General features: G+C 45.7%; 1 protein-coding gene across 1 annotated transcript in view; it reads right to left on the bottom strand.

The window, feature by feature from the left end:
* Positions 1-10,180: 10,180 nt before the first annotated feature.
* The window catches only part of LOC135386349 (alpha-mannosidase 2C1-like), a 31,514-nt gene continuing 22,251 nt past the window's right edge, over positions 10,181-19,443 (bottom strand). Inside the window, exons 13-17 of the mRNA XM_064616210.1 lie at positions 18,831-19,004; positions 17,585-17,695; positions 14,834-15,023; positions 13,053-13,192; positions 10,181-12,631 (exon numbers count right to left, since the gene is read on the bottom strand). Of these exons, the coding sequence (XP_064472280.1) occupies positions 12,362-12,631; positions 13,053-13,192; positions 14,834-15,023; positions 17,585-17,695; positions 18,831-19,004 (885 nt within the window). The 3' untranslated portion in view covers positions 10,181-12,361. The remainder of the gene's footprint in view (positions 12,632-13,052; positions 13,193-14,833; positions 15,024-17,584; positions 17,696-18,830; positions 19,005-19,443) is intronic.

Below are 19,443 nucleotides of genomic sequence, written 5' to 3'. Positions count from 1 at the left end.
CGCGCCGTTCACTTTTCTGGTGGTTCTGACGCATACTTGGGTAGATTACTTCTAAAATGTAATTAAATTACATTACTGAGTACTCCAGCTAGAATTAAATTAAATTACTCCTTACTGCAATTGAAATATAATAAAATTACATTACAATTACTACGAAAAAGGAGCGACATTACAAAGTCATTACTGCGAGCTCAATCGTAACGATGTTTGAGGATGTGGAAATTCATTGTGGAGATTTGGAATTCTTTTAGCCCGCCAGTTGCTAACTCTCTTTCTGCAAAGTGCCAATACTAGAACACAGACCCGATTCTTTTGCAAAAAGTAACGAGTAATGTCATTAAAATTACTGCCCAAATGTAATTAAATTACATTACAAATTACGTAATGTCAAAAGTAATGCATTACATTACAAATTAGCAGAAAAAGTAATTCATTACAGTAACTTGGTTAGAGTAATGACATTACTACCCAGGTATGTATGGTCTGACGTGCCTTGCCCCTTCACACAATTTCTACTTTCGTCGCCCAGGATTTTGCCCTTTCCCGACGTGTTACCCACTGCGGGAAGATTGAATCAGTGGATCATTTTTGGTCGCCACCGCCAAAGCTGTCTATAGTTAGGGAGTGACTTTTTTGGGTTAAATGACTCCCTCAGATTCGGGGGGTAAAAATCGGGCGTTATTTTTAAATCTGTAATTCAGGGAGAAATCGGGCGATCATTGTGCCTTCGGGTGTTATCGGGTGTTTTTGTTTCTCCACTTGTCTATCAAGTCCTTCCCTGATCTCTCTTTTTTGTTCTTTTTTTTTTGCGAGATCGTGACCGTGAGCAGTAGGCCCCGAAGGCATAGACAATGTTGGCACACATGGGTGTATTGCTGGGAACGTACGTGAGCCATTCTTACATGTGCTAATGGTGGCGACCTTTGTTCGTCTTCAAGTGGAAACGTCACTTGAGGATTTCATAGTGGCAGGAATTCGGGGAGAAATCGGGTTTAACCCGAATTGGTCGTAGGTCAGTTCGGGGGGGGGATAACCGGGCGGAATCGGGTTTAACGCGAAAAAGTCACCCCCTATCTATAGTCGTACTTCTATCCATGATGATCCCATGATGGGTGTTTTTTGCGCTAACCTCTCTATTATCATTCGGGGCAGTTCACGCGGGAAGGTGGAGTCGGTCTGTGGCGTCTTGCATTTGTTCCTCGCTCTCACCGTTTCGATGTGGCATAGTCCATGCACCTTTTACTTTTTCTCTTTCTTTGTACCGTATTTTCCGGTGTATAACGCGCACCCCTAAAAACGGGCCGCATAGGCCTCTTCCTGTTTGTGAACAAATGACGTCATATGTGCTGGACAGCGCCACCAATTTGGTAGAGTTGAACTACGTTCAAAGTTAATTAGTTGCGAACAAGCATTGTTTCGAGGTGGCATAGTCCATGCACCTTTCGCCTTTTTTTCTTTCTTTGGACCGTATTTTCCGGTGTATAACGCGCACCCCTAAAAACGTGCCGCAGAGGCCTCTTCGTGTTATTGAACAAATGACGTCATATGTGCTCGACAGCGCCACCAATTTGGTAGAGTTGAACTACGTTGAAAGTTAATTACTTGCGAACAAGCATCGTTTCGAGGTGGCATAGTCCCGCCTTTTTTTCTTTCTTTGGACCGTATTTTCCGCTGTATAACGCGCTCCCCTAAAAACGGGCCGCACAGGCCTCTACCTGTTTGTGAACAAATGACGTCATATGTGCTTGACAGCGCCACCAATTTGGTAGAGTTGAACTACGTTCAAACTTAATTAGTTGCGAACAAGCATTGTTTCGAGGTGGCATAGTCCATGCGCCTTTCGCCTTTTTTTCTTTCTTTGGACCGTATTTTCCGGTTTATAACGCGCACCCCTAAAAACGGGCCGCATAGGCCTCTTCCTCTTTGTGAACAAATGACGTCATATGTGCTGGACAGCGTCACCAATTTGGTAGAGTTGAACTACGTTCAAACTTAACTAGTTGCGAACAAGCATTGTTTCGAGGTGGCATAGTCCATGCACCTTTCGCCTTTTTTTCTTTCTTTGGACCGTATTTTCCGGTTTATAACGCGCACCCCTAAAAACGGGCCGCATAGGCCTCTTCCTCTTTGTGAACAAATGACGTCAAATGTGCTCGACAGCGTCATCAATTTGGTAGAGTTGAACTACGTTCAAACTTAATTAGTTGCGAACAAGCATTGTTTCGAGGTGGCATAGTTCATGCACCTTTCGCCTTTTTTTCTTTCTTTGGACCGTATTTTCCGGTTTATAACGCGCACCCCTAAAAACGGGCCGCATAGGCCTCTTCCTCTTTGTGAACAAATGACGTCAAATGTGCTCGACAGCGTCATCAATTTGGTAGAGTTGAACTACGTTCAAACTTAATTAGTTGCGAACAAGCATTGTTTCGAGGTGGCATAGTTCATGCACCTTTCGCCTTTTTTCTTTCTTTGGACCGTATTTTCCGGTGTATAACGCGCACCCCTAAAAACGTGCCGCATAGGCCTCTTCGTGTTATTGAACAAATGACGTCATATGTGTTCGACAGCGCCACCAATTTGGTAGAGTTGAACTACGTTCAAAGTTAATTAGTTGCGAACAAGCATCGTTTCGAGGTGGCATAGTCCATGCACCTTTCGCCTTTTTTTCTTTCTTTGGACCGTATTTTTCGGTGTAAAACGCGCACCCCTAGAAACGGGCCGCATAGGCCTCTTCGTGTTATTGAACAAATGACGTCATATGTGTTCGACAGCGTCATCAATTTGGTAGAGTTGAACTACGTTCAAACTTAATTAGTTGCGAACAAGCATTGTTTCGAGGTGGCATAGTCCATGCACCTTTCGCCTTTTTTTCTTTCTTTGGACCGTATTTTCCGGTTTATAACGCGCACCCCTAAAAACGGGCCGCATAGGCCTCTTCCTCTTTGTGAACAAATGACGTCATATGTGCTCGACAGCGTCATCAATTTGGTAGAGTTGAACTACGTTCAAACTTAATTAGTTGCGAACAAGCATTGTTTCGAGGTGGCATAGTTCATGCACCTTTCGCCTTTTTTCTTTCTTTGGACCGTATTTTCCGGTGTATAACGCGCACCCCTAAAAACGTGCCGCATAGGCCTCTTCGTGTTATTGAACAAATGACGTCATATGTGTTCGACAGCGCCACCAATTTGGTAGAGTTGAACTACGTTCAAAGTTAATTAGTTGCGAACAAGCATCGTTTCGAGGTGGCATAGTCCATGCACCTTTCGCCTTTTTTTCTTTCTTTGGACCGTATTTTCCGGTGTAAAACGCGCACCCCTAGAAACGGGCCGCATAGGCCTCTTCGTGTTATTGAACAAATGACGTCATATGTGTTCGACAGCGTCATCAATTTGGTAGAGTTGAACTACGTTCAAACTTAATTAGTTGCGAACAAGCATTGTTTCGAGGTGGCATAGTCCATGCACCTTTCGCCTTTTTTTCTTTCTTTGGACCGTATTTTCCGGTTTATAACGCGCACCCCTAAAAACGGGCCGCATAGGCCTCTTCCTCTTTGTGAACAAATGACGTCATATGTGCTCGACAGCGTCATCAATTTGGTAGAGTTGAACTACGTTCAAACTTAATTAGTTGCGAACAAGCATTGTTTCGAGGTGGCATAGTTCATGCACCTTTCGCCTTTTTTTCTTTCTTTGGACCGTATTTTCCGGTGTAAAACGCGCACCCCTAGAAACGGGCCGCATAGGCCTCTTCGTGTTATTGAACAAATGACGTCATATGTGTTCGACAGCGTCATCAATTTGGTAGAGTTGAACTACGTTCAAACTTAATTAGTTGCGAACAAGCATTGTTTCGAGGTGGCATAGTCCATGCACCTTTCGCCTTTTTTTCTTTCTTTGGACCGTATTTTCCGGTTTATAACGCGCACCCCTAAAAACGGGCCGCATAGGCCTCTTCCTCTTTGTGAACAAATGACGTCATATGTGCTCGACAGCGTCATCAATTTGGTAGAGTTGAACTACGTTCAAACTTAATTAGTTGCGAACAAGCATTGTTTCGAGGTGGCATAGTTCATGCACCTTTCGCCTTTTTTCTTTCTTTGGACCGTATTTTCCGGTGTATAACGCGCACCCCTAAAAACGTGCCGCATAGGCCTCTTCGTGTTATTGAACAAATGACGTCATATGTGTTCGACAGCGCCACCAATTTGGTAGAGTTGAACTACGTTCAAAGTTAATTAGTTGCGAACAAGCATCGTTTCGAGGTGGCATAGTCCATGCACCTTTCGCCTTTTTTTCTTTCTTTGGACCGTATTTTCCGGTGTAAAACGCGCACCCCTAGAAACGGGCCGCATAGGATGACGTCATATGTGCTCGACAGCGCCACCAATTTGGTAGAGTTGAACTACGTTCAAATTTAATTAGTTACGAACAAGCATCGTTTCGAGGTGGCATAGTCCATGCACCTTTCGCCTTTTTTTCTTTCTTTCTTTGGACCGTATTTTCCGGTGTAAAACGCGCACCCCTAGAAACGGGCCGCATAGGATGACGTCATATTTGCTCGACAGCGCCACCAATTTGGTAGAGTTGAACTACGTTCAAATTTAATTAGTTACGAACAAGCATCGTTTCGAGGTGGCATAGTCCATGCACCTTTCGCCTTTTCTGTTTTGTGCATTTGTACTCTATTTCAAATATATTTTATGGCATTTTGTACTCAATACTCTAATTACATATTTTGGATCTCCCTTTCAAACTTTCTGTGTCTAGTCTTTCCATTATCTTGCTTGTTCAGTGGAAATTTCCTGAGTCCCTCGGACTTGACCCGGACACTGGCCCTTCTTCGAAGTCTCCATTTAGAGATCTTGCCCCATGTGTACTAATCCTTGGTCAGTGAGGGTTCTATTATGTGTGCCCTGACGCGGTGACGCCGATTTCTGACCTCGCCGGGCGGGGACCTGCTAGAAGTTTACTTTGTTCTGGGTCACATGTACTTAGTGGAGTTATGTGGTATCTCTTTGTCACCTTTTGGGGACTTGTGTTCAGATGACTCCTATCACACAGCGGCGGCTAGCGTAGTACGCGGGGATTAAGTGATTCATGTCACATAGCGGAGACTTGGCGCTTTGACCAGTGACCCGAGCCTTCTTGCGTTCAAGGATATATAGTGTCTTAACTGTATTTCAAATACTTTTTGAATTATTTTGTATTGTATTTTAATCACTTTAATTTTCATGTATTTATACTCTACCTTAATCACATTCTAACGATAGTATTTACTATCTTATCTTAGATACAGTTTTGAGTATCTTGTATATGTCTGGATTAGGATGATCTCTGAAAGTGATAATGTCTGAAAAGGACCCCCGAAAACTAGGACCGAAGGTCGTGGTTTTCATTCAGTAAGGAGGCGTTGAACAAATGCTGAACATGAGAGAACTGATGAGGCCCACCGGTAGTCTAGAAGATGTGGATTAGAGTGCTACAGCTTGCTAACCTTTTCAGTGACACTCACCTTTCAACAAATGCCCACTCGTGGAACCCAACTCTCCTCTTCCGATCTGTTTCGGTTCCAGTCTGTCTACTAACGTCATGATGACGTTTCTCGGGTAGAAGGTTTATTGGAAAAAATGTTCGATGTGTAATGCGCACCGCGCAGGTGCTCTACAAGCTTCTGTACTGCCGCCAGTATTCGGAATAAACCACAGCGGTGTCTCATGTATCCTTACGCTATATTTGAAACGCAATTTAGTCAGACCCGTTAAACTCTGATGCAACAGCGTCGCTGTCATAGTATATTTCTGTCTTCGCCTTTACCGTTTCGCGTCCTTTCTGAATTACGCCATTCTTCCAAAGAGAATTCAAGATTATTGACTGCTGAATATAGCGTCCTTATAGAGCAGCATCATTAAAGGTACTGTAAAGCAGCACCTATCAAATGTCATTTAGTGTGGCTATTCGATAGTCCAAGCCACCAGGAGAAACACTGCGCAAGTTTCATTCCAATCGACGGTGCAATTAATTAGAAAATTACAATTAAAGCTTACGGGCAACACTGTACTAGGTACTCGAAATGAATCCGTACTCCTGACACATACGGCGGCAACCACATTGCATGCGTATAACACTGGGCTCGACATAACAATCCACCATAAAAATCCGCCCCTGTGATCCACGCAACGATCCACATCTGAGGATAAACGGATAAGCGAACTGAAATGAAATGCTGGGCCGTTGAAAAAAATGTGTCAGACGTTCAAGAAGCCAGACAGCGTCGGGACTTGTTTGTTCACAGAGATTCATAGAGAGAGTTTGTTCGTTCGAAAGAGGCCGCGAACAGAAGGAGCGCGCAGGCGCAGCAGAGTAGGGAGAGCCTCCATCGAGCAGCGGCTGGGTTACTTTGCAAAAACACGGGTTAACAGGTTAAACTGTTAACATGGGTTTCAGAATGCATAGATAAACAGGAAAACTAATAATATGGTTACTAAAATGACGAAGTTCCGATGTAATAGTGTGTAATAACAATTTTCAGTGTTGCCCGCTGTACAGGGAGTTGTTTGACACCAGGCGTCGCACCGCTCCACTACACCGTATTTTTCATGGCAAATTAAAAGTATTTATAGCGCGTTGTCGGTCGTATGGTTCCGCATATGGTATTTAGAAGCAACAAAGTCTCTAGTCACATCACCGGCATATCATGCTTGTCTACTGCTTTACAGTGCCTTTGACCTTTTACGAAGTTCGGTGTCCTTTCGCCGGTTTTGTCAAGTGACCTTTTAAGAGATATGGGGGAAAGGCCACAGCACACTGTAGAAGAGGCTATAATTTGAACGTCACCGACATTAAAAAGAACCCTCTAGGGAAATGTTTTCCTTGTATGACGCGCACGACCTCTTCAGAATGTGTTCGCACCTTATCTGACATTCTGCCTGTGACTGTTTCTCCCCCTTTTTTTCCCCGTTTTCCTTCATCCCATGCAGCACAATGTACCGAAAGTCGAGTGCAATAGGGGTGGACGGTATGTGTCTTATCAATGTTCTTTAGTGTCACCAGTCTGTTCAAGGCCTTCCACGTACCCGTCCACCCCTATTGCACTCGACTTTCAGTACATTGTGCTGCCTGGGATGGTGTATCCTGCTAACACCCACTCTATACCCTTTCTGTTTCCTGTTTGTTTGTTTGTTCTCCTTTTCTAGTTCATTTTTTGATCCACAAACGCGTTTTGGAGTAGCCAGTTCTGACTGGGTCGGGACTAGCCTCTCCATAATTTTTCTTTCTTTTTCCAATCCAATCCACCTCTTCAGAATACTTTTTTTTACTGTATAACGCGCGCGTTATACAACGAAGAATACGGTATTCCATCGCTGTCTCTCATTGCACTGCCTTTTCCCCTCTTCCTATATCAATCGCCAATCTATCAAAGTCGCCATCAAAAGCCAGGCTCCATCGTCCTCAACATCAGCACTACACGAGAAGAAATTACCAAGCGGGATACCAGGGGGAATATGCGTCCTGGGCCGACTTGATGGGGGAACTATGCAGCCATCCGTCTAGAGGTTCTCCGGGAAAACCCAGGGAAAACCTGAGACGGCACATCCGAGCCCCCCCCCCCCCCCCCCCCATTGTCCACGCAGTTGGTTCTCGGCGATATAGTGCTGGCGGCGTAAGCATCAGTTCGTTGTCCCCAACTAATCTTAGATTGCGAAAAATATGTGTGTTAGACATCACCTTCTTGACACAATGATGTGGGGCGGCGTGGTCACCCGCAGAAGCCACAGTCTCGCTCCACTCAAGTTGCGCTGGACTTAACAGGGGCAGTCTAAGCTTGACCTTGTTGATTGTTCTGATGCAGTCCGGCAGGGTAGTTCTTGGCGAAACATGAAAAACCTTTCGCACAAGCAGAGCGTAGGACAAGTACCACATCAGAGCTACAAAATACCGATGTTCCGTGCTACAGCTACAAAATACTCGTGTCAGGTGCACCGCAGTCTTGCGTTCTTTGGCCTTAGATGCGATAGGATATGTCACTTTTCTGTTATCACGAGAGCCGTCACCAGCTCTCCTCTCTGCTGACTCATGCTCAGAAAACGGTATCGTGGCAAAACAACATCTGGCATTTGCAATCCCCACACCCTTCCCAAGCAGCAAAATGTACTGAAAGATGAAACATATGATGGCTTTGTATATGATTTCATATACAAAGATGAAAGATAGAAACAAGATGGCGCTCCAGCCCTCCCCTAGACTTCAGTGTAGACTTAGGCTGCGTTCCAATACCCCGGTTAGTCGACTGCCTAGCGGTCTAACCGGAAGTGCCGCCATGTTAAGTCTCGTTCCAAATCTCGCCAAGTCCGCTATTCAGTCGGCTACCGTCACAGGGGTGGCATCCAATGTATTGCTCCGTAGACGAAAGCGTGCTGGGCGAACGCAATGCATCCTGGACAGGTCCTGGTCGCACGTCACAGCAAACGTCAAGGCACACGTGACCTTAAAGATGGCGGCGCCCGCGATCGGCGGCCAAACCGTTTGTAAACGATGCGGTTGTTGTTTCTGGACGACGTTTTGGATGTTTTTCGATCACGGTAATTATTTTTATCCGATAATCTCGCAATAAAACGCGCAGTTTTATACATAAAGCCTCGTATTGTTGACAACTTCCAAAGATGTGATGATGACCGCGCGTTAAGACTTACCGAGCCGATGCGATGTACTTAAACTAAGGTGAAATGGGCTACCATGTTGCGGAAGAAGCACCACATAGTTTACGCTGGCAAAATACGGTCATCTCTTGGTGTTATGACGGCGAAAATATGTCGGTAAGCAGCAAAACGACATGTAAATAAAGTCACATGACCTCAAAATGACGTTTTCTATGACGTGCGACCAGGACAAGATGACAGTTTTGCCAAAAGCACCCGCTTGAGGGTAGTTACAACAATGGCGGGTTTGTGTCACCCCTGTGGCTACCGTCTAGTGCCCATCGATGCAATCTAGTTATACGCCTGACCATCTGACAGCCGGGATGGAGACGCGCGTTGACGGTACCAGCGTGCCCACCGTTTCTGCTGGCTTTAAATGTAAAGTTGCACATAGTGGTATGTGTTTTAAAACTGCGTAGAGTTGCAACACATGTTTAGTTGTGAAGGTGACAGTTTATGCACGATGTCCTACAAACTTAGCGCATTAGAGTCCTGCTGTGGTTGCGCCGTACGCACTTCTTGCGTGAGCAACGAGATGGCGCCACAGGCGCCTCGGCTAGGCAAGCCTGTTCCAATAGTGACAAGCAAAGGGGTCTACTCAGCTGCCTAGTCAGGCGGCTTCGCGGGCGCGAGGTATTGGAACGCAGCCTGAAACTTTCCGTAGACTTCACTGAAGCGAAGCTTATTTAGTGACTCTAGCCCGAGCGAATCACCAGCGGCGTAGGCGGCCGGAAACCGACGGTGCGGGATCGCCACAGCTGGTTGAAAAGACCATACTTGGAGAGAAGGGCAGAGCCGTTAATAGCGAGAGCTTGGCCATCAGGAGGAGCCTAAGTTGAAGCGCGTCATGCGAAGTCACGGCTAAGCGTCCCCCGCCTTTCGGTGCATATGAGCATTCGGATGTTCTGGACGTTTAGTGCTTATGAGCAGCTTCTTCCCTCCTGCTCATTTCCACCAAATGCTCAAAACCACCAAATTTTTCGGTGCATATGGGGGGGAGGAGGAGGAGGAGGAGTGTCGTTGGGAGGAACCCGAGAGGTCTGCCTGCCTGATTAGGCGGCATGTTTCTCGGGAAGGGAAAGGTGGTGGAGAGAAGGAGAGGAAAGGGTGAAGTGGAAGACCGAGCGGAATCCGCTCGGGGGGAGGATAGCTGCGTCCATGGGCAGACTTCAGGGGAACTGTGCCGGCATACGCCTATTACACATCTGAGGGAAACCCAGGAAAAACCCCAGACGGCACAGCCGGCCCGCGGATTCGAACCCAGTCTCCAAGCGCACGCGTTACCGCTGCGCCACCGGAGCTGGTGGTGCATATGGGCGTTTGGAAGTTACGAGCATTTGGTGCTATATGAGCTACTACCCTGGCGGACAGCATCAAAAAGGCGTGCACCAGCCACAAGGATGTTGCAACGAAGATTTCGCGACAATTCGCGTTCGTTGTATGCACGTGGTACAGGTACAAGCCAGTTTCAAACGCGATCAAAACGGTGTCCATAGTCTTTAATAAGCTTTCTCCAAACACATGTTCCAAACATTTCACACAAATTTGCGGACCGTGACGCAAAGAGTTGTTTCATCTAGCCACAATGTCAAACGAATCCTCGGCGTCAGCAAACAGCTGTCGCTGTAAATTGCAACGTTTTCCGCAACCGCTGGACATTTCTTTTTTCTAGCCAAAGTTGCATATTGTTGGCTATGTGCCAAAGAACCACCTTCTTTCTTCATGTGACTGGGACCAATAGGCCGAACGGGGCCGCCAGTCACATATATTGGCTGAAATGGCAGTTTGGGGTGGATGCAGGGCCGGCGAAAGGGGTAGGCGAGTAAGGCGACCGCCTTAGGCCCCGCGCTTGCATAGGCCCCGGGTACGAAGCCCTCAACCAGGGGTTACTTTTTAAAAAAATATCAAGTATGCACTTAATCGCACGCGCGATCTTCGACAAAAAGAAAAAAAAGAAAGAAAAGAAATGAGAGAAGAATGTGTTATGTGCCACTGCGTCGTGCGATAAAAAAAAAGTCACACTTTTAAGAAAAATCCGCCAACCCTGCAAGCTATACTGAGGAAGTTTCGCAACCCTTCTCTCCTGCTGCCCTATCTCCCGTACTGCTAAAATCTTATCATTTCTTGTATTTTCATTACTGCTGGTGTGAAACATCAACAACTTTAACCCTGGGTGGATGGACATCCCAAAGGTTTTTGCCCAGTCCGCCCAGCATCACCTTTTGGTACAAAAATTAACTGAACTGAACTGAAAGGATGGGCAGATAGTCCACAACAGAGGATTTCGCAAAATGGGAAGATAGTAGTTCAGTAAGCACCCGCATAATTAAATGAAGCTAGTTACACGTAAAAGCCATGATTACATGATTATCAAATGAAGAAAACACACATACACACACACACACACACAAAAAAAAGAACTTCCTACAGAAGGCAACAAGCAGATAAGAAGTTCGTAAGAGCACAAAAAGTGTGAATGAATTTAAAAGGAAGACATTATGTTCCAAAACGAAGCAAGCAAAGTTGGAATCAACTGGCACGGCCTAAGTTTTCTTCCACAACTTTTCTATAACAAACAAACATTACCAAGCTCGGGAAAGTTTCCAAGCTGTCTGCAAACCACATGATAAGGAATGTCAATGGTATCACCCCGATATATTCATCCACAAATTACTGTAAACTTTCTTGGGGCTTCAGACTAAAAAGTTAATACTCAAATATACTTGCATATTTCCATGATTCTAACGCGCACTTCCTTTTTTCAATGGGGTAGAGCATACTTCCCAATCATCATCATTCAAATAAAATAGTTCTGGTCCTTCCTCAAAATATGCACTCAAAACCCCTCGCACGTTACAATGAGGCCCCAAAACAAAAATTCTGACAAAAATATTAAAGGTACTGTAAAGCAGCAGGCATACAATTTCATATTCTCGGCTCACTTGACAGCCTGGGCACTCAGTACACAAACGCCACAAATTTCGTTCAAATCCACCCCATTGTTTTTTTAGAAAATTAAGTTTCAATATTAAGGGCAACCCTGTGTCTAAGACCCGACACGAACTCCCCAGTTCCCGCCATGGAGGGCGGCTGACATAAACATGCAAATAACAATGGAGCGTACAGCGCCATCTGTGGACCGCTACTATCACCACACCGGTTTGCCGGATGTGGTGCATTTCTGCGTAGGTGGCTTTCATGGTGATTCTGCTGGCAGTTTGTTACTCATTTCAACAATGTACCAATGTTCTGGCATTTTGAGAGAATATTTCTTAGGAACCTCCTCTTTTGAACAAACTTTTAAAAGAAAGCTCATGAAGCCGGCTACTTAGCCTATGACTTAGCCGATAGAGGGCTGGGGACATGTGACATTGTTGCTCGACGAACAGGCGATTGTTTCCCACCAGGCGTCGCAGCGCGTCTTTTCACCGCCAATTTCGGAAGTGATTTAAAAAAATATTTAGAACTTTATGTCGCACATAAAATTTGCAGTGTGGGTTTCTTTCTGCATAGGCTTTCAAATGCCGCTGCCAATATTGGCAGCTTGCCTGCTGGTTTACAGTACCTTTAAAGAACAACAGAAGTAGGCTCAGGAATTGGGCAGCTCCTGAGTATGCACTTCCCACATTGCAGACACCCAGGACTAGTACGACAGGATACCGGTCAATGCGTCTGTGGTGCCTTGAGGAACACCAGTAAAGACACCACTTGGAAAGGGTGGAAGTGCAAGTGCACCACACCACTGGAACAGACCAGTTCACTGTCTTCGTCCTCCAGGGCATTGCAGGCGACCACCTTGGCCACGGGCAGGGACACGGTGAGGACAGCGTCCAACACTTCTCCCCCGTAAGCCTCGTAGAGGCGCAGAACCAGGCAGTCCTCACGATGCTCCGCTTTCTTTACTGTCTCCAAAATCACCGAGGGGCAGGACACCTGAGAACAGATATGATTGGGCTCGCATATGGGTGAACGTCATTCGAACCACCCCAGCTTGACGAGAGAGCTGCTAGACTTCTCATATTTATTTATTCATTTATTTCTACACGTTGAGGACCCCCAAGGGGGGTATTACACAACGGACGGGCAAGAGACAAACAAGGAAAAAGACAAGCAAGCCGAGCATGCAAAAAGGCAAAAAGCAAAAATATGTCGAACATTCACTATCGGCGCCGCACAACAGAATAGATGCGCGGCACTCACTCAGAAATGGCGTTAGATGAATAAAAAGGGAAAGCTGTTGCAAGAAATGCATTAACACAGGTGTATAACCCTTTCACCCTTTCAAGTGAAGCTGTGGCTTCGACTGGAGCCAGTACGGTTGCAAACAAACATAGTTAAGTCAACAGTAGCTTGCCTGAAACCACGACGCAGATTCTGCATACGAGTCCTGGAAGGCCACTATTCGATCTTCCGACCCAGCGTCGCAGATGACCATTTCCAGCGGACAATTAAGCTCGTACGCCTGCTGGATTACTCCAGCTTCCTGGAACCTACCTGCACAGTCACGGGCATCAAAGACATTACAGTGAACCCTCGCTATTATGACCACGGTCGTTCCCGAAAATCTCGGTCGAAATGCGGAATTGTCATATTGACGGGGGGATTTGCAGAGATTTCACTGGACTGTTCCCCAGGAGTACGGTCGTAAAGCGCGTATGTCAGGTTATCGGGGGTCATATTAACGAGGGTTCACTGTACAGTGAACCTCCGTTATTATGACCATGGTCGTTCATGAAATTTTTGGTCAAAATGCGGAATTGTCATATTAACGGGGGGATTTGCAGAGATTTCACTGCATTGTTCCCCAGGAGTACGGTCGTAAAGCACGTATGTCAGACTATCTGGGGTCATATTAACGAGGGTTCATTGTACAGTGAACCTCCGTTATTATTACCATGATCGTTCCCAAAAATTCTGGTCAAAATGCGTAATTGTCATTAACGGGGGGATTTGCAGAGATTTCACTGCATTGTTCCCCAGGAGTACGGTCGTAAAGCACGTATGTCAGGTTATCGGGGGTCATATTAACGAGGGTTCACTGTACAGTGAACCTCTGTTATTATGACCATGGTCGTTCCCGAAAATTTTGGTCATAATGCGGAATTGTCATATTGACGGGGGGATTTGCAGAGATTTCACTTCATTGTTCCCCAGGAGTATGGTCGTAAAGCGCGTATGTCAGATTATCGGGGGTTATATTAACGAGGGTTCACTGTACCAGGTAATCTGACCACAGATATTCCTATAGCATCGAGTGTGTGCTTAGTAACTTCGCTCGATGTTCACATACAGGTGTGTTGGTTCCCCGAGTCATGCCTAATAAATATGAAATATACAGTTACCTGCACTGGTGCTAGGGCTGTGCTAATATTCTAAGTTTTCTAATATCCAAACAAAGTTTTTTTTTTCATCCATTCATCCTCGTCTCGTCCGTGTGTGTATTTTTTGTGTACTACATTCGTGTGCTCCCACCTCAGGCTCAAAGGTATGCTTCCCTACTCAAACGTTTGCCAGCTTGCTTGCTTGCTTGCTTGCACACTTATATTTTGTTCAACTTTACTCTATTCCACCATGTTTCCCATCTTCATGACAGCTGCCTCCACCTCCATTAGAGAACTCGAAGTAGCCCAAACAGGCTGATCAAAAATCAGACCAGCTTGTGTGGCACAGTGGTTCGGATGATAGCCGACACTGGAAGCGGAATTGAGTCCCGGCACTGGCTGTGCTGTCTGAGGTTTTCCCTGGATTTTCCGTCAGACTCTCCAAGCGAATGTTGGCACAGCTTCCCCTGATGTCGGCCCAGGATGTTACTACTAAACCCCAGTCCCCCCACCCCTTCCAGCTGTACTCTCTCCATCTATCCACGTCTGAACGCCAGTCATAGCTAGAGTTCCTTCGCGGCGCTTACACCCCAAGCAGCGCAATATGTCGGACCAATCGGCAATACTGGCCCGATATTGGCCCAATCTTGATCCGTTATTGGGCCGACATTGCCAATATTGGGCCGATATTGGGCCAAGATGTTGTGCTGCTTGGGACGGAAATAAGAAAACAAGAGTGCTGCCAAGACATCAAGAAATAATGAAGCAGATGTCTACGAGCTACTATCCAATGGATTCAGGAAGGAATTCTCACCTTTATGCGGCATGATGGCATAGGTGAACTCATGCATCCCCATGTCGGCTTCAGCGTCTGGGCTCTTGGGAGCTCTCAAAAGGGAAAGACGCATCGTGCTGCCGTGCACTGCGTGGCCATACTTGCAAGTGTTCATTATGGCCAGTCCGAAGCCGGACTCTTCCAGGTCCATCCATTTGTGAGCATACACCTCAAGTGAGGAACAAGCAACAAAGATTGGCAGGCGCCAGGACGGCAAAGCTGGCCACACTAAGAAAGGCCGTCACTATGAGACTCAAAAGATGGCACCATATATACCAGGGTTGCGGAATGGGATCGCCCGTTCCATTCCAATTCCATTCCTCAGAATGAAAAGGTATGGTCAATTCCCACTCCTGGAATGGCTTGGCAACCCCATTCCTCTAAATTGTCCAATAAAAGAATTAGGACCGGTAACCGTACTAGCTAGCCCAGCAGTGCTATAGAGCAGATTGACATCACCCAGCACAGAAAAAGCAGAAAGACAAGGTTATTTCACCCTCCTCCTCCTCTTCATTGGCATCATCATCATTACAGGAGTTTTCCACTAAAGTAACTAGTGCAAGTGATGTGGGGTTGTGGGGCTCACACTAGTGAATCCAAAATCTCCTTTTATTTTTTTTCTTCTTCATATCAAACCAAACCACTGGCCTTGAACGTGTGGCACCCAGACCATTACATTCCAATTCCATTCCACCTGCGAAAAAAATGCCTAATTCCATTCCATTCCCAGGACAATTTCCGCCCTTCCATTCCAATTCCGTTCCGGGCTCTGATAAATCTGGAACGATTCCGGAATCATTCCAACTCCGGAGTGGCAACTCCGCAACCCCGATATATACTCACACAATTAACAAACCATTTTAGCCAAAAACACACTCCAACAGTGGGGCAATATGGGGTTAAAGGAGCAATATGATGTCATTTAACGCGGCTCAAAACCCCGTTGCATTTGTCGAGACGTCTATCAGGAGTCATTGTGCAATATATTTTTCCTCTGCGGCGTATTATAACAGCGCAGTTAAATTTACAAAAACAGTCAGAGAGAGCAATGCGGATCACGCTTTGCATGATGTAGGGGATTTCCTCGTGCCTCTTTTATTTGTTTCTTTCTTCTCGGCTCGCGCATCGCTTATACCAGCTTGAGCTGAGCAGCTCAATGTTACGAGTCACGTGCCTGGGGACTAGAGATGCGAAGCCCCGGAAAAAACCGACGTGGAAAAGTGTTTTTCGTGGAAAATGACAACAACTACAAGTACGGCGCCAAAGGGCACCTACATTTTATTCCTACGTGAAAGAGCCAGTTATTCGCGTCTGTGTCGTGCCTAGAAGACGCCGTGTCACACATTGTTCGTACGCCACCAAAGCCCTCCGCAGCTTTCTCCATATAAACCTTCGTCTCCGCAAACCTTCGTCCTGTACGTGGCTGCTACTGTAGAGTTCAAAACCGGTGCGAAAAGGAGAAACCTCAGAAGGAGAATTCCTAACCTTCCAATGAGACAGACATGCTTTTCTACACTCTTAAAAAAAAAAGGGTGTACTTTAACTCCGTTTTCTTGCCACATATATCACTCCCTTTTGGAGAGGACAATTACTCTCAAAAAGGAGTCTCCTCCTACCGGAGAGTAATGTTACTCTACAGTACGGAGTTAAAGCGTAACCCCACTCCCTAAAGGGAGTGAGAAGACTCCCTTTTGAGAGTAATTGTAAAGGGAGTCTTCAAGGGAGAGGGAAATTCAAAAGGGAGTAACATTACTCACTTAATTCCTACCGGAGAGTAATGTTACTCTACAGTACGGAGTTAAAGCGTAACCCCACTCCCTAAAGGGAGTGAGGAGACTCCCTTTTGAGAGTAATTGTAAAGGGAGTCTTCAAGGGAGAGGGAAATTCAAAAGGGAGTAACATTACTCACATAATTCCTACCGGAGAGTAATGTTACTCTACAGTACGGAGTTAAAGCGTAACCCCACTCCCTAAAGGGAGTGAGGAGACTCCCTTTTGAGAGTAATTGTACCCTCCAAAAGGGAGTGATATATGTTTCAAGAAAAAGGAGTTAAAGTACACACCCTTTTTTTTAGAGGTGTAAGCACCGCATTCCTCTCAGTCACAACTACGCTTGCCATCCTTTGCCACACTTTGCTTGCGCCTTTCTATTTCGTGACCCTGAAGTCGGCTTTGGGGTCATAAACCGCATCTCGTTCTTTCGCTGTACCGAGGCCGCAAAAGTATTTCGTTGTAGCGGGAGTTAAAATACAATGATTCCCATGGCCCTCTGCCGGGGAATCCAAATTATTTCGCTCTATCGGAAATCTCGATATATCACATTTCGCTGTAACAAGGTTTGACCGTATTAGGTTTTATGAATGGTGCCCTCTGGGACAAGACACTACCCCCTTCCTCATTCCAAACCTCGACTTATGAATGATTATTTAGCGGAAACGTTAATCGTTCATAAATTTAAGGGTCGACAGTGTTCCCAAACGTTCGGGTCAGTGTTCCCGGGACGATGCGCAATAAATGCGTGGAAAAAGTACCCGCGTTCGGCTGCGCCAGTTGGGGCCAGTGTATTAGTGGCATGAGTTTGTGAAATATACGAATGAATACATCTTTTTGTTTTGTTTTGTACTAGTAATACAAATTACAAGCAGGAGTATGGTAGTCACTTCCCGAACATTTAATGTAATACACCGAAACAATACATACTGTTATTATTAAGGCATACACCATGCTTACCTCATACTTCGCCCAGTCCCAAGAGGTATTAAAATGAGTCGCCCTCTCCAGGTGCCCGAACTGGATTTCATAAGACGCTCTGCTGCTGCGGATGTTGGCATGAAACTCCACCTGAACAACGACGTAATGTCCATGCATCGTACTACTGCAACAACTCCGTATTCACACCATATAACACCGTATTGACACCGTATAACACCATATTCACACCGTATTCACACTGTATAACACTGTATTCACACCATAGGTGGGGAGTAACGCGTTACAAAGTAGTGCGTTACCGGTAACACGTTACATCCAAGCAGTGAAGTATGGTAACGCATTACATTTGGGAGAAAAGTAATGAGTAACATCATTACATTTTTAATAACTAACGTGCAACGGCGTTACGCGTTAGTGCGTGTTCGGGAACATTGCTTCGTCGTCTAAGCTTGAAAGCTTGAGCGAGGACCGTGCCTGCAGAATACGGGAAAATCCCTGATTTTTTTCTATTCATCTTAAACAATGACAGGAAGATCACATCGGCACGCACGAAGAAAGCAAAAGAAGGGTTGTTGACCTACCCTGGTTGAGATGTCACCTTTGTTTGCCACCTCTGTTTTTCACTCCCTCTAGTATTCATCCCTCTGGTATTTTTCTGACGAATGGGGCAAAAGCGGCAGAAAAATAGCCTCTACCCTCTGAACAAGTAACAAATTACCAAGGGATTGGCTGCTTAGATTTGTACTGTGTGAGATAAAAGGTCACCGTCTCCATCAACCTTGACAAGGAGCGCTCACTGGTCATTAGGCGTCCTCTCAGCCCAACGGCACTGTGCTCTGGGGGCTCCCTCGTGTATTCTATGTCTATCCAATGTGTTATTCGCGGTCGATACGCGTGGACGGAGAACAGATTTTTACCAAGTTTCCGTCTCAAGGATGCGTTTCAGGCATGCAAAACAGATTTCCCTTGGACAAGACCTTTACTGGTGGGGCGCCCCTTTGTGGTGGGGACCCCGGGGCAAGTGCCCCATCTGCCCTCCCCTAAATCCGGCACTGTTTAGTGAACATAAAGACGGCGAGCATTTTTAATTTCTTGCGTGCTCTCAAATACTAGCACAATACAGAGTAACAGATTTCTTAAACCAGATTTAGCAATAAGTGAACTAAAAATCTTAATCTTTTCACAATGTGAGTTAGGTATACGTAATTCCAACATATATGTAGAAGTATAGAGTAATTAGGAGGAAAAAAATTGCAGCGCTTACCTTCAAAAACTTGTGGGCTTCGTGCCAGTCCACATCACAGTCCACACGAATGTATGGATGGGCAGCGTCCAAGACAAGTGTCTGCGTCAGTGTACTTTTACTGCTGATTGCAAACTTCACTCGAACTCTTGCACGCAGCGGCCCACTTTCTAAGATAGTGGCTGGTTCCAAAAGCTATGAAATGAAAGGATATATGAACACTGCAGTACTGTAAGCCAAGTGCAGAGTATACAACGGATCACAAGGGCGACATAGGTGTGTGTGTGTGTTATCATGATCTTCGATACATATAGCAATAACTCTGATATTTCGTCAATCTGCTGGTTCCCGTCACGTGGCCCACTGAAGCACGTGTAAAGACGACTTCGATGTGACGATCAAATTCTTCAAAATTCTTCAGAGGCCAGTCAAATGAGCGAAAACTGAGAAGCAAGATTCCACCAGCTTTATTGAAAAGAAAAAAAAAACACAAAAAGAAACGACAGAAGGTTGCACTTTCAAGAGCCATAGCATCCAAAAGAAGTGAAATGAGAGTGTGGTGTGTTTGACCGCGCTTAACAGACACAAGCATTAGAGGCACACCTTTCAGAACGAAGCTGTCGAGAAGTAACAG

Source organism: Ornithodoros turicata, chromosome 2 (assembly GCF_037126465.1).
Source record: "Ornithodoros turicata isolate Travis chromosome 2, ASM3712646v1, whole genome shotgun sequence".
Classification (NCBI taxonomy): domain Eukaryota; kingdom Metazoa; phylum Arthropoda; class Arachnida; order Ixodida; family Argasidae; genus Ornithodoros; species Ornithodoros turicata.
The sequence above is the reverse complement of the archived record's forward strand: the minus strand, read 5'-3'. Positions and strand labels throughout refer to the sequence as shown.